This window comes from Vicia villosa, linkage group LG4 (genome assembly GCF_029867415.1).
Source record: "Vicia villosa cultivar HV-30 ecotype Madison, WI linkage group LG4, Vvil1.0, whole genome shotgun sequence".
Taxonomy (NCBI): Eukaryota; Viridiplantae; Streptophyta; class Magnoliopsida; order Fabales; family Fabaceae; genus Vicia; species Vicia villosa.
In genome coordinates this window covers 31,478,268-31,493,991 of record NC_081183.1, presented here as the reverse complement: position 1 = coordinate 31,493,991, position 15,724 = coordinate 31,478,268, and the positions used below count along the sequence as shown (strand labels likewise).

The window sequence follows — 15,724 nt, the reverse complement described above, 5'->3', positions numbered from 1 at the left end:
TCTTGGATGTCATGCTTACAACTGGTTCTGGGAGTAAGCATTGTGTAATCTCTGTTGATATATGGCTATTTTCTGCTGCATAGCATCTGATGCATAATCCTATCTTTGAAAGAAGATCTCTAGGGTTATATGGTCTTCAACAGAATTTGTAGCAGATTGTTTTCAACGTTAGTACAAGTGTCAAAGATACTTGAGATCTTTTCTCAAGTCCACTCATAAAGGCATGGTTTTTGAGGTTGAAGAGGTTCAAATGATCAGTGTTCCTCATATTCATCTGCAAAGTTGTTTGATGATCTTCAAGATTGTCAAGTATTGTGTGTTCCAAGAAGAAGGAACTGATGGCATACTGGTATGCAGCTACCAGTTGAAGAACAGATGTTCTGGTGCTAAACTTATGTAGTATGAATACATTTGTTTGGAACCTTCTCCTAATCTGGAAGAGGAGACATCTGCTTTTTGTGTTGATTGGTCAGAATACAATCAACTGAACCTTCCATCCCAAAATGTTAGTTTATTTCAGGCATAAGCTTATGGGAGTTGGAAGTAGAGCTCAGTACAAGTAAAAGGATTCATTCAGGTTTTCTTTTCAAGACCTCTTTGAAAATTCAAGATGAGACTGTTATGTACAATGCATGGATAGGCGGTGTGGAATTTCCATGATTGTTTGTTTGAGGGGGAGATTTGGTTAACCTCCCCACGCCTGGTTCAGCCTTGTGTTTAGTTGGCTATTGAACGGTGTCACATGGGTTCTGGTTGTTGTGTGACACATCTGTAAGGAAAGATTCTTCTCTCTTTCCTAAGGGTGAATCTAACTGGGAAAGGATTTAAGATCAATTGTTATTTGTGCAAAGTACAAGTATTTAATTGATTATCCTTGGAAGTTCAAGATAACTGATGTTCTTAAAGATGGTGAAACATATCTTCTTCAAGACCATGTACAGGAAGGATAGTGCATTTAAGATCTATCTCTTTGGTGGCAGCAGAAGCATATGATCTCTGAAAAAGTTTTCCTGGCAAGAAACATGTTCAGCTTTGGAGTGCACAAGAAGAAGAAGACATCATAATCTTGATGGTGGTTACTTGGATCAGTTTATTTCTGATCTAGGTAAGGAAGTGCATTGGTTAATGCACACTGTGAAGTCAAGAACAAGTGGCAGTATTCGTGACATCATGGAAATAGCTTTGCTCAAGGAAGTGGCATCCTTGGTACAGCTAGAGGATTAGTCTCTAACTAGTCCTTCTGATGACTCATGCATCAGAGTGTCTGATGTTGTTGGAAAAGAAGCAGGGATTCATGAAAGTGTGAGCTTGGATGACATAACTGCATAACTGCAGGATGGAGGTTGCTTACTCAAACTTGGTTTCACAATCAGGTCTATGAGAGCATTGAACTTTGGTTCTGTAAAGGGAGGAAGTTCTTTCAAGTGGCAGAAGAGTAATAAGTTGAATACAAAAAGGAGGTGTTTATGAAAGAGTGTATCTTGTAATGTAGATCTTCCAATGTGTGTGACTGATTGTATTCTAATCAAGCTGGTGGTGAAGTGGTATCTGAAGATTATCAGATGGTGTTTTTTTGTGTGTGTCTTGTAGGATGGCCTAACAAATGTTAAGACATTATGAGAAGTGGTCATGTCATGAAGAGTAACTTTTAAGGGGGAGATGTTCGTTGCTTTGGCAACATTTATGGCCAAACAGGGGGAGAAGAGAGTGTCACCCCAGATCATGATCATATTGGACAAGTTGTTTCTGTTCATGTTATGTGATAGTGTAGCTTGTGGAACCTGTTTAGTACGTCTGATGTTTTGATGTGCTTTAGCAATTTTGCATAACTGATAGTTTGCTAGTTGTTTTTCTATTGTGTTTCTCTAATGTGGTGACAGAATGTTTTAGCCAAAAATTTGCCAAAGGGGGAGATTGTAGATGTTTTGATTGGCTGCATTTTGTGGTAAAACATTCATGTGTATTCTGTTGTCTTGACTAAGGTCATGACATGTGGTGTGTAGTGTTAAAGGGTATGCAGGTTCTGGTTGTGTAAGCTAATACATGCTGTGAGTTGGATGTCATGCTCGACGTCATGACATCAGTGTTTGATAGCAGTAGCTGTTACATTTTCTGTTCTGTTTCTATTATGTTTCCTTACTTATCTCAGTCTCTATTTTGGGAAACTAAAGATTATGTTGATTGTACATCAGTAATAGAACAAATCATGGGCTGTCTTTTTGGCACCCTGATATGTGAGAAGCAGAGAATTGAAGTGAAGAATACTGTTTGCTGTGATTTATGCAGAACAGGTACAGCATCAAGATGTTATATGGAATGTCACGACATGCTCTGTGACATCAGTATTTGACAGCAGTTACTGTTATATTTAGCTGTCACGCGCCTGCTGAGCTGGAATATAAAGATTCAGTAAGTACTCAAAAGATGCAGAATATTCTATGGAATATTATGCAATCCTATGTGGCGCAGATTTAAAGGTCAGAGAATCAAGATTAGAATATTCGAGAATTATGCAGTTTCTAATTATAAAGATAAATTAGGAAACTTATGATTGAAGACCTTGTTTTTAGCAGAAAGTTTTCTGTGATTTGTAACAGCAAATAATGTTGTGATTGTAAGCCCAAGTCCAGTTGGGAATATGTTATAAATAGGAAACTTTGTAACCTAGTTTATGTAGCTAGCCGTCGTTTAGAAAGATGTAACCATTAGGGTTAGCCGTGTACGTGAACCTCCCGGTTTGTGGGAAGGTCACTGATTTGTACCTCGAAGCCTGTAGGTAAGAGGTTTATTTTATTCACTCAGAAGCTGTGAAGCAATGAGTGAAGATTGTACTCTTGGAACTACTCCATTATGTATATTTAACAGTATTGGTGATTAAGCTGTCGATGCAGTGGCTGAGTTGCTGATTGCTAGACATCATTGCTATGATTGGGAGTGGAATGGAGATATTCCATATCTAGGGAGAACCTAGGTAGAGGGGTCATTGGGTAGTGATTAAGTGAGGAGTTGTAAACTGGGAGTTTAGCTCTGAATTGATACTGCTAATAGTGGACTTCATCCCTGGCTTGGTATGCCCCCAGAGTAGGTTGTTTGAACCGAACTGGGTGAACAATTCTGATGTGTTCTTTATTTTCTGCAAAGTTTATTTGTAAGTTCAGTTTGGATGTCATAACATCGTGCCTGACATCAGTGTGTGATTTAATGACTGTGCTAACACAGAATCTCTGTGATCCCAACACATCCAGACTTCTGGATGTTAGAATTAATAAATAATTGAGGGATCTGTATGTACTGCCTCAGCTAAACTGATGACAGACCAGATGTCACGACATCGTATATGACATCTGGGTTCTGTCTTACCAGAATTTCACTTTTGAGGATGCAAATGCTATATGCAATGGATTCTATATGCAAAGAGTGCCAAATAAAAGCCTTCGGTGGAACCGGAAGAGTAGGATCATTGGGGTCCGTTGCTTGTGATCTTGAGACGCCATTGTGGGTGGGCGTTGAAAAACCTCATAGTGCCAAAGATGATTGGCAACTGTGTGGAGGATTAGAACATAACTCTGTTGGGGAGGAAGTGACTTGCTCGACTTTCCTTACATCTTACACTGCTTGGAGAAACGTGGGTTCTGATGGACACTTCTTTGTCTGCCGTGTAGGGAAGAGACATGGATTTCTTCCGGTGTCTTGTGCTTACCAGTACTGATGAATTATACGCTTGAACTTTCACGCGGGATGATGACGCCCTTTGTGGCATGTCGTAAGCCACGATGACGACTAGAACCTGCAACCTGCACAGAAAAACAACGTTTGGATGCAAATGGTGCCCCTTAGAGTACTTTTATGTTTACGTAACATCATGTTTCGTTTTGATCTTGTGATTATTGCCCCCACGCTTTCAATGCAATGTTTAATAACGAATTAAATCACACCTCGCATGCGAAAAAAATGAAAAGCAGGAAAGAACACTTCTTATCAAAAGATCATTTTATTGATGGAATGCCTATGAATAGGCTTCTGTACAAGGAAGCAACTCCTAAATGAGGTAGTTGCGAAAGGAAAATAAAATGCAAAAAGCAAAACGGCAAAGAGAAATGCTCGAATTTCCATTAAAACTGATATTGCTACAATTCCCATATCCTTGATCCTCTCAATGCTTTGCTTCAGAAGGGTAGTGGTTGGATTGATCTGTCCGTTCTGCCAAGGGCGTATAGTGGTCTTTGTGAAGGATATTCAGACTGCAGCCTCTCGCTTTTGATCCCTAACTTTTGCCTGGATCGCCCTTTCGGGTTTTTAATCCAGCGGGATGCCCCTTTTTGCCTAAGTCGCCCTTTCGGGTTTTCAACTTAGCGGGTTATTCTTTTTTTTGTTTTATCCCTAATTTTTTTTTGCCCAAACCCTTTTGGTTTGCCGGGACGCCCTTATTTTTGCCTAGGTGCGTCGACCTAGCGGGTCTTTTATGCGTAGTATTTTTTGACTGAGTCTGAATTGACTGGAAGCGGAACGTCTTCCCCATCCATCTTTGTCAGAATTAAAGCACCACCTGAAAATGCTTTCTTCACAATGTATGGTCCCTCATAGTTGGGAGTCCATTTGCCCCTTGGATCAGTGTGAATTGGCAAGATCTTCCTTACGACTAGGTCGCCTGTGTGGAATTCTCGAGGCCGAATCTTCTTATCATACGCTTTCTTGATCCTCTTTTGATACAACTGGCCATGGCAGATAGCAGATAAGCGTTTCTCCTCAATTAGATTGAGATGATCAAGCCTCGTTTGAACCCATTCTGTTTCATCGAGTTTGGCGTCCATTAAGACTCTCAATGAAGGAATTTCCACTTCAACAGGTAGTACGGCCTCCATGCCGTAGACAAGAGAGAAGGGAGTTGCCCCAGTTGAAGTGCGGACAGAAGTTCTGTAGCCATGCAAAGCAAACGGCAACATCTCATGCCAATCTTTATACGTTCTAACCATTTTCTGGACAATCTTCTTTATATTCTTGTTAGCAGCTTCGACCGCGCCGTTCATCTTTGGCCGGTAGGGTGATGAATTGTGATGTTCAATCTTGAACTCTTCACACAACTCTGCCATCATCTTGTTATTAAGATTGGACCCATTATCAGTGATGATCTTATTTGGGACCCCATATCGGCATATGATCTCTTTCTTGATGAAGCGAGTAACGACTTGCTTGGTTACGTTCTTGTAAGAAGCAGCTTCAACCCATTTGGTGAAGTAGTCGATAGCAACAAGAATAAATCTGTGTCCATTTGAAGCTTGTGGCTCTATCCGTCCAATCATGTTTATGCCCCACATAGCAAAGGGCCAAGGCGACGTCAGGACATTCAGAGGAGTCGGAGGAACATGAATTCTGTCAGCATACACTTGACATTTGTGACATTTCTTCACATACACATAACAATCACTTTCAATCGTCATCCAATAATATCCTGCTCGCAAGATCTTTTTGGCCATAGAATGTCCACTGGAATGAGTTCCAAAAGATCCTTCATGAATTTCCCGCATGATCAATTCTGCTTCGTGTCTATCCACGCATCTGAGCAAAACTGAATCATAGTTTCTTTTGTACAGGACGTCTCCTGACAAGAAGAATTTGGATGCTAACCTTCGAAGCGTTCGCTTATCACCAATCGTAGCATCTTCGGGATACTCTTGCTTCTCAACATACCTCTTGATGTCGTAATACCATGGCTTTTCGTCATACACATCTTCAGTAGTGAGACAATGAGCAGGGAACACATGGGCAGGCTCTTTGTAACGGAGGATCGTTATGTCTGGCACTTCTTTAGGGGAGCTAACTCTGAACATAGCTGCCAAAGTAGCCAAAGCATCTGCCAATTGATTTTCCTCTCGGGGGATGTGATTGAAAGTGATTTCCTCAAAAGCGGGCAACAACCCCAAAATATAGTCTTTGTAAGGAACTAAGTTGGGGTGTCGTGTTTCCCAATCACCTCTTACTTGATGTATGACCAATGCAGAATCCCCATAAACCTCAAGGATCTTGATCCTCATATCAATGGCTGCTTCGAGGCCCATTATGCAAGCTTCGTACTCTGCGACATTGTTTGTGCAATCAAAGCATATTCTAGCTGTGAAAGGGATGTGGTTTTGACGAGGAGAAGTCAAAACTGCCCCAATACCATGGCCCATAGCATTTGATGCACCGTCGAACGTGAGAGTCCATCGCTCTCCTGGTTCGGGTCCTTCATTATCGTCCAGTTTCATGATATCTTCATCAGGAAAGTCAAACTTCATTGACTGATACTCTTCTAATGGCTGATGAGCAAGATGATCTGCAAGGACACTTCCTTTGATGGCCTTCTGTGTGACATACTGGATATCATATTCTGATAAAAGCATTTGCCATCGGGCTAGTCTTCCTGTAAGGGCCGGTTTTTCAAAGATGTACTTTATCGGGTCCATTTTGGAGATCAATAGGGTGGTGTGGGTCAGCATATACTGTCTCAGTCGGCGAGCAGCCCATACCAAAGCACAGCAAGTTTTCTCGAGTAGTGAGTAGCGGGATTCACAATCGGTAAACTTTTTGCTCAGGTAATAAATGGCGCACTCTTTTCGACCGGACTCGTCATGTTGGCCCAGCACACACCCCATAGATCCTTCAAGCACAGTTAAGTACATAAGAAGCGGCCTCCCAGGAACCGGAGGCATGAGAATTGGTGGCTCTTGGAGATACTGCTTGATCTTTTCGAAGGCTTCCTGACAACGATCATCCCAACGGATATCTTGATTTTTGCGCAGCAGTTTGAAGATGGGTTCACAAGTGTCAGTGAGATGAGAAATGAACCTGGCTATATAATTCAATCTCCCAAGGAACCCTCGAACTTCTTTTTCATTCTTCGGTGCTGGCATGTTCTGTATCGCTCTTACTTTATCAGGGTCGACCTCAATCCCTCGTTGGCTCACAATGAATCCAAGTAACTTTCCAGATCGCACTCCAAAAGTGCACTTGTTTGGATTAAGCCTCAACTTGAATTTACGCAATCGAGCAAACAGTTTCTCAAGATATACCAAGTGTTCCTCCTCAGTTTGGGATTTTGCAATCATATCATCGACGTACACCTCAATCTCTTTATGGATCATATCATGGAAAAGGGTCACCATAGCTCGTTGATATGTTGCACCAGCATTCTTAAGACCAAAAGGCATCACCTTATAACAATATGTACCCCACGGAGTGGTAAATGTAGTCTTGGTCATATCTTCAGGAGCCATCTTTATTTGATTATAACCAGAAAAACCATCCATGAAAGAGAACACCGAATACTGAGCAGTGTTGTCGACTAGCACATCAATATGAGGCAAAGGGAAATCATCTTTCGGACTTGCCCTATTCAAATCTCGGTAGTCAACACACATGCGTACCTTTCCGTCCTTCTTAGGAACAGGTACTATGTTTGCAATCCAAGGAGGATACTCACACACAGATAAGAAACCAGCCTTCAACTGTTTTTCAACTTCTTCCTTGATTTTCAAAGCCATATCAGGTCGAGTTCTTCGTGGTTTCTGCTTTACCGGCGGACATTCTGGTTTGAGCGGTAACCTGTGCATAACTATATCTGTGTCTAAACCAGGCATGTCTTCGTATGACCAGGCGAAGATGTCAACATACTCACGAAGCAGCTCAATCAACCTTCTCTTTACATCACTTTGCAAAGCGGCACCTATCTTGACCTCTCTTTTTGCTTCTTCGGTACCGAGGTTGATGATTTCTATGGCTTCTTGATGTGGCTGAATAGATTTCTCTTCTTGTCTCAAAAGTCTTGCCAATTCCTCGGGGACTTCACAATCTTCCCCACTATCCTCATCAGCTTGGTCAATTGGATTCTCAAGGATATCAGGACGTGGAACTGTAACATTATCATTTTTGATGGAAATCGAGCCGGATCTGCACGATGGATGATTTATGCCTTAGAATGCCACACATAAAAAGGAAAAAAGAAAAAGCTTTGCCATTTTTGAAAAAGTTTTTTAAAGTAAACAACAAAAATGAAAGAAATGGAACAGTAATTGCATGCGAAGATATGATTTTCATTCAATATTAAACAAATTGAAACACATGGGGGGCCCTTCTTTATACAAGAGGTCAAAAATGCTTAGGGCGAAGCATATGACTTATTGAAACAAGAAAATTACATCTCCATAAAAGTGACTTTGGGGATGTCCAAGATAGTCCAATTGTTGAGTTCCTGTCCAGGCGCAGCATTGCAAATGAATCTGGAGAGATCTTCTTCATCATCATCATCCACGGCGAGAACCTGACTTCCAGAACTGGTGCTTGCGCTGACGAACACTTGAGAAATGGGGGGAATCACCTTCTTTCCAGGAGTTATGCTGAGCTGAGTAGAGGAAGATGGCTGATACCCAAGGCCATACTTGTCTCGCTTCTCATGAACATCAATCAGCTTGCCCCAGGCACTATGGGGAGTACCAGCTTCTAAGAAAGCCTTAGCATCATTTAAAGACGAGAGGGGCGCTCCGAGTTCCTTCTTATTCTCGACCACAGGGAGTTTGTCAACTGACACAATCTCTAAGGCTTGAAAAGGTGTTTCTTGTATCTCTCCCTCCACTTCAACATAACGGTATGATGCCAGATTATTGACAATCAAATCCTCTTCACCAGTGATCACAACAATCTTGTCATTCACAACAAATTTCAAACACTGATGGAGGGTAGATGTCACAGCCCCAGCAGCATGGATCCAAGGACGACCCAAGAGGCAAGTGTATGAAGGACTTATATCCATAACATAGAAGGCAATATAGAACATGTGAGGGCCGATCAAAACAGGCAGATCAATTTCCCCTTCTACGGACCTTCTAGAGCCATCAAACGCTCTGACACTCATAGTGCATGGTCTCATCATAATCCCATCCATACTCAGCTTAAACAAAGTGGCCTTGGGCATCACATTAAGAGAAGAACCGGTATCAATCAGAACTCGAGACAACACAGCATCCAGACACTTGACGGAGATATGCAACGCTTTGTTGTGCGCTCTACCCTCAGGTGGAAGCTCATCATCAGAAAAACCCAAACAATTACCAGCAGCAATGTTGGTCACAACCCCTTCAAACTGAGGCACGGTAATGTCTTGAGTTACATGAGCGGAAGCCAGAACTTTCATCAGAGCATCACGATGAGCTTCAGAATGTACCAAGAGAGACAAGATGGAGATCTTGGCTTGGGTCTGATCAAGTTGGTCAATCACTTTGTAATCACTTTTCTTAATGATTTTCAAGAGTTGTTCGGCATCTTGGGCATTACGTGCTACAGGAGGATCAACAGCAACTTGCTTTCCTTTTGCTTGTGTACTAGCCTCTTTGTTGGTCTCTTTAGGAGGCGGAGGAGGGGCAGCAAAGATCCGACCACTACGGGTAATGCCACTAGTGCCAGTAATATTTGTGATACTCGAAGTACCCACTGGAGGACAGTCAAACTTCTTCCCTCGAATATACACGGCATTATAACTCCAAGGAACAGCCTTAGAATCATTCACAGGAGAGGGAACGAGAGACGAGGTTGAAGGAATTGAAGGAACATTTGGAACCTGAATAACCAACGGAGTCCTCGGAGCCTGAATGACCAAAGGAGTACTCGGGGCATGAATGACCAAAGAAGTGTCCTGAGTCTGTGATATCTCAGCAGGGTGGTAAGGGATCTCTAAAGTAGCCACATCTTCGACAGGAACGACCCTTTCCACTCTAAGAACACCTTCATCCATTAATTCCTGGATTTCTTCTCTCAACCTAGTGCACTCCTCAGGATTAGAAGAACATTGCAAACAGTAGTCATGTAGTTCACACAAAACCTTTTGTTGCATAAGATACTCTCTGACAACTGCTAGCGGCATCCTAACCTCATTAACATCATTTACCAGGATCTGATCATCACATAACTCAATAGCATTGGTCGTACCAGCATGAGGAGGCATAGGATTATTCTGCACATTAGGACCAGTAGGAGCGAACGAGATAAGCTTGTCGTCAAGGAGATCCTGAACCTTCAATTTGAATGCTCTACACTTTTCAATAGTATGGCCTGGAGCCCCTGAATGAAATTCACATCGAGCATTAACATCATAACCGGGAGGGAGAGGACTAGGTGGAGGTCCAAGTTCACGGAGTTGTACCAATTGACCAGCAAGCAACTGAGGGAGAAGCTGAGCATATGACATCGGAACCGGATCGATACGCCTATCTTGGAATCTTGTTCTTTGCGGGCCCCTTTGACCTTGAGGCCTAGGGTTCTGTTGACGATTCTGAGGAGCAGGAGCTTGTTGTTGTGGTACGAAAGGCTGTTGGGGTGCCATCCATGGTTGTGGAAGAGCAGCAGCATATGCCTGAGGGACATATGGGCTAGGAACAGCATAAGGCATCGGATAATAAGGGGGTGGAACAGCAGAATATGCAGGAGCTCGGCCTTGGTCAACAGAAGCGGTGCTAGTCTCACCTTCCTTCTTCTTCACAAACCCAGAATACGGCTTCTTACCATTACCACTTGAGTTGCTAGGATTAGTAACACCTTGAATGGTGCCAGCTTTGACACAGTTCTCAACCCTCTCACCAATGATGACCACATCCGAAAAGGAAGGAGAAGTATTACTAACCATGTGTTGAAGATACGGCCCTTTTAGAGTTCCCATAAACAGATCAATCAATTCTCGGTCCAATAAGGGAGGTTGAACTCGAGCAGCAAGTTCACGCCATCTCTGGGCGTATTCTTTAAAGGACTCTTCAGATTTCTGTGACATATTCTGCAGTTGGGCACGGCTAGGAGCCATAGCAGTATTGTAGTGGTATTGTTTCAGGAAGGCATCAACAAGTTCTCCCCAAGTACTGACATTAGACCTCTCGAGTTTCATATACCACTCCAACGGGGCCCCAGTGAGACTATCCTGGAAGAAGTGCATAAGCAGAGGTTCATTCTCAGCGTGAGCGGCCATCTTACGGCAGTAGGAACGAATGTGAGTCTCTGGGCAGGTAACTCCCTTGTACTTATCAAAATCTGGCACCTTGAACTTCGGGGGAATAACAATCCCAGGTACCAAGCACATAGCAGCAGTGTTAAAACTCGAAGTTTTAGCAACCTCAACGGCTTTAAGGCGTTCTTCAAGAGCTTGGTACATCTTAGCAGTCTCGGTCAACTCAGTAGTGAGATCATGTTCAAGATCAATAACCTCATGGTGGTCGTCCACCACTTTAAGTGTCTCATTAATAGGAGTCTCTTTAGTTTTCACCCCTCCGTCAGCAGAATTGGTAGGAGTATCTTTAACCAAACTAGCGACACTCTTTCTGAGTTCATCCTGTCCTTGAACAACGGCATGGAGAGTCTCCATAAGTTGGGCCATTCTCTCCCCCATAACATCCATATCCCTACGGAGGGCAGCTTGGTTCTGCTCAAATTGATCCATGAGTCTCTCGTTGCTCCGGGTACGGTAAGGATGTAAGAAAGTCAGCTTCGTCGTCGGAAAAGAAATCTGTTGCTGAAAGGGACCCCAATTAGTTTCTTGTACAATAACCTGAAAAATGCAATGTGATAATGTGAATGTATGAGTGCATGTGTGCGTATGACGTGATGTGCCATTTTCAGAGTATCCAAGATTTAATATTGATCCAGAATAGCTAACAATGTGACAAAAGATAAGTGTCAAGAGAAACTAGTTCTTTTTATTCATAACAAGAATTTTAAACTTGGGCAAGCCATACATTGACAAGATAGTTCAGCAAGGGAAATAAAAGACCCCATCCAACAAGTCTGGTGGTGGTCGAAACATACAGACTCAAACATCAATCCATCTGAATATAAAACAGAGGTCCTCCTTGTCTGAAGTGCTCGTCGCTCCACTTCTTAGTTTCATCAAACAGTTTCTTGGTTGCTTCTCGATCTCTTCCTTTAAGAAGGCTTTGAATCACCTCATCTTTGCGAAACAAATGCCCATCTAGCTTCTTGCAGCACTCCCTGAGTTCGTCACATCCTTTGCATTCTGGGAGATAATCCTTCTCAGACACGTCCTCCATACCCATCATTCGATCTCTGAGCTTGGCGTTTTCTTCTGTTAGTCGAGTATTACGGAGGTGACTTCCTTTCAGTTGAGTCTCAATTGCCATTCTTTTAGTGGTCTCTTCTTCCAGTTTCTTTTTCAGATTCTTTACTTCAACTCTAGCATCCCTTTCTATCTTGAGCTTATAAGCTTTCAAGTCTTCTCGGTACTCTCGCTTGAGTCTCTCCTCTGCCTCTTTCATGGCCCTTTTTAGGATCTTCTGGTGATCCTCGACAATAACAGTAGTATCTCTATCACCTTTTTCCGTTCTAGCCCTCTTTTGAACTCTGGAAGATCCTCCCTTCAGCATTTTGGCTTCGTGTGTCAACTCAACCTTTTTCTGGTCCACAAGACAATGTTTCGGTTGCGCATCTGACTTCTTTTCGTGCAATTGGGTGCATTCCATATCTACCTGGATACGATTCTCAGCAGGTACAGTGGCAATTGGAATCTTAGGTGGTTGCTCGTACAATGGGTTAACCTTCGGGAAAGGCAACAGGCGATCTTTAACTCTATTTTCAACCCAATCCGTGTAGGCTTGTTTGGCAACGGCATTTTTTTCACCTAGAGAAATCTGATCACTCGTATGGATGTCATTCCAGGCACTCACCACTTTTTCTAAACCTTTTAGATCGGTTCCCTTCTCAAAGCAAACGGATTCAAATATCTCTTTGTCCAAAGGCTTGTTTTCAAGTGCAAAACCCAATTGACGCAGCGCTAGCTTAGGATTATAATTGATAACACCTTTTGTTCCTATGAGGGGAACATTGTCAAAAGCACCACAACTAGTTATAACCTTCTCTACGTCCATCCTAGTAGGACACCAGACAATGTCATTTCCGGTAAGCCCCATGATCCTTTGAGGCCATTTCTGAGTAGAAGTAATGAAAGGACCACTTGTAGGTAGGTGGGACTTAAACCAGGTGTATAACAACGGCAAACAATTTCTTATGGCTCCTCCTTTCCCATATCGAGAGTGAACAGAATAGTACGTATCGGCTAGCAAAGTAGGGACCGGATTCTTCTCCACAAAAAGACATATAGCAGCCAGATCAACGAACTTGTGAATGTTAGGGAACATCACGATCCCATAAATCAAAACGGCCAGAAGGGCGTTGAAGGCCTCCCACATCTTTTTGTTGGCCAACTCTTGGGCCTTCTCAACCAAGAAACTCATATAGAAACCATGAGTGTTACCATTCTTCTTCCAATTCCCAAGAACGTCTTCTATGCTCAAATAAAGAGCATTGGCAATGTTGTTCAAATCAGGTTTCTCTGGGACACACACGAAAGGAACCTTGTGTTGAATCTTGATATTGAGAAAGTGAGAGTACTCCTCGAGAGTGGGAGCCAACTGATAGCCTGAGAAGGTGAAACAACGCAAGTCAGGATCATAGAACTGGAGAAGAGTAGATAAACCCCATTCGTCGACGTGTGAGTCCAAAAGGGTCAAGATGTTTCCATAATTCTCAGTGAACACAGTTTTATTATGACCAGTGATCAATCCACCCAATTGCCCCAACTGAACCAAGCCTTCGCGATGGAAACTGTAAGTGTGAGTACGCCTTGTAGCTTCTCTGGTAGCGGTCACGTTGTTAGCCATCCTGGATGAAAAGTAATAACCTCGGATACCCTGAAAAATGGCATGCATATGAGAAATAATACTATTTTTCTTCTTTTCTTTTTTTCTTTTTTTTTTTACTACATCTTTTCTTTCTTTTCTTTTCTCTTTTTTTTTTTGGAAGGTAAATATGCCATGATGTAAATGATGCAATGGAAGTTTCCCCACATAGGAGAAGTGTGTTGCCTCTGGATAAGATCGGACGTTGCAGGATCAAAGGTCCGGCATAGGCACAATGAAACCATGAGAACACAAGTCATCAGCAGAACAGAACGGTCACTAACGGTACCTGTCATGTATATCCCTCCCCACTCACGGGTGTAGTCTAGGTCAAGGTAGGTCAAAAAAGCCAACAGAGGATTGAAAGTAGGCGTAATCATACGATATTGCCTCTTTCAACCAAGCTCTGCCCGTGGATACATGATCGGATCAATCAGACATACGTCTTCTGTCCGTCATGGCCACTCTATTCCTAGTTCCTAAGGTATCACTCATGGCCTGGGTATTGGGCCTTTTACCTCATAGAACAATCCCACCCAACCTGCAAAACAGAACAGAAGACCCCAAGGAACACAGAATATAATCCATATGCATGATGTGCAAACAGAAATAAACATGATATGCAGGCAGAAAAGTAAACATGCAAACATATATACAAGGTATAGACATAAAAACAAATAAACACCCAGTAAATAAACAAACAAACGCAGGCTAGGATCGACTCGCTAAGGATGGACCAGCAACAGGTCTAGCAACATCCCCAGCAGAGTCGCCAGCTGTCGCACGCTCGCGAAAAATGAACAGAGTCGCCACCAATATATTTATCCCATAAGGGAAAGGAATATCAGAAAACCTAACAAAGGAAGGAACAGGGTCTTGCGACCAGAGAATCAAGGTACGGGAGTCGGTTACGCGAGGGGAAGGTATTAGCACCCCTCACGCCCATCGTACTCGATGGTATCCACCTATGTTTGTTGCTATCTAAAGGGTGTGTACTATGTCTATGTCTAAATGCGAATGAATGCAAAATGTAGGGAAAATAAAGAATTATACTCGCACGGGCCCTACCCCGCTGCCTACGTATCCTTTTCAGGAATCAGAGTTACCGTAGCTCGGCTAAAGATTTTCTGTTTGTTTTTGTGTTTTTTAGTTGGGCGGCGTTAACGCTCACGCTCTTGCACAAGGGGACAGCCTAGGATGCAATGGAGCGGAGATAACTTGCCCTTAGAAAGGAGAAAAAGAGATTGGTTTGTATCTTTTAAGGGTAATTCCATGATGACGAGAACCCACTACAAGGTCTCGCATCACTTCCTCACTTTTGTTTTAAGTCTGAACATTTATTAGGTTTTTTGAAGTGTTTTTGGTTGGTGTTTTTTTAAGGGAAATTAATTTGTGACTTAGATCATACCAAAAAGAGTTTTGTTTTGCATATTTAGAGAAAGCACATCGAGGCCTACGCCACAATCGTTTCTCTAAATAACGGTTAAGAAATACATCGAGGTTTCACACCTCAATCATTTCTTCTCCGCTAAGTAAAGGAGATACAAAAGAGTTTTTTATGAATATTTAGAGAATGCACATCGAGGCCTACACCACAATCGTTTCTCTAAATAACGGTTAAGGGATACACCGAGGCTTCACACCTCAATCATTTCTTCTCCGTTAAGTAGGAAAGAACGTACATCGGGGCCTACACCCCAATCATTTCCTTCCTACTATGGAATATAGTAACGGTATGATCTTCATCGATATTTATTAAGTATTTTAAAAGTTGAAAAGAAAAAGAATGAAGGAAGGGAACTATTTCTAAATCTAATCTAAGTTGTCTAATATAAGGGATTTAAAATGAAAAAAAACTATACAATTTATTAACAACAAAAAACTATACATGAAATAGGTAAAGGAAATCAATATATGACAAATAAAGTTTGAGAACTATGACAAGTAAATGGTATTCACGATCACACGTACATCAATCAGTACTAAAATTAATTCCTAAATCTACTAACAAGATTATTTAC

At 42.2% G+C, this 15,724-nt stretch overlaps 1 protein-coding gene across 1 annotated transcript; it reads right to left on the bottom strand.

The window, feature by feature from the left end:
- Window positions 1-900: 900 nt before the first annotated feature.
- Window positions 901-13,685, bottom strand: LOC131596992 (uncharacterized). The gene is made up of 4 exons (XM_058869716.1): window positions 13,502-13,685; window positions 12,879-13,357; window positions 12,062-12,722; window positions 901-1,010 (listed from the first exon to the last, which is right to left on the bottom strand). The coding sequence occupies exons 1-4, from the start codon at window positions 13,683-13,685 to the stop codon at window positions 901-903; spliced, it is 1,434 nt and encodes a 477-aa protein (XP_058725699.1).
- Between the last annotated feature and the right edge of the window lie 2,039 nt (window positions 13,686-15,724).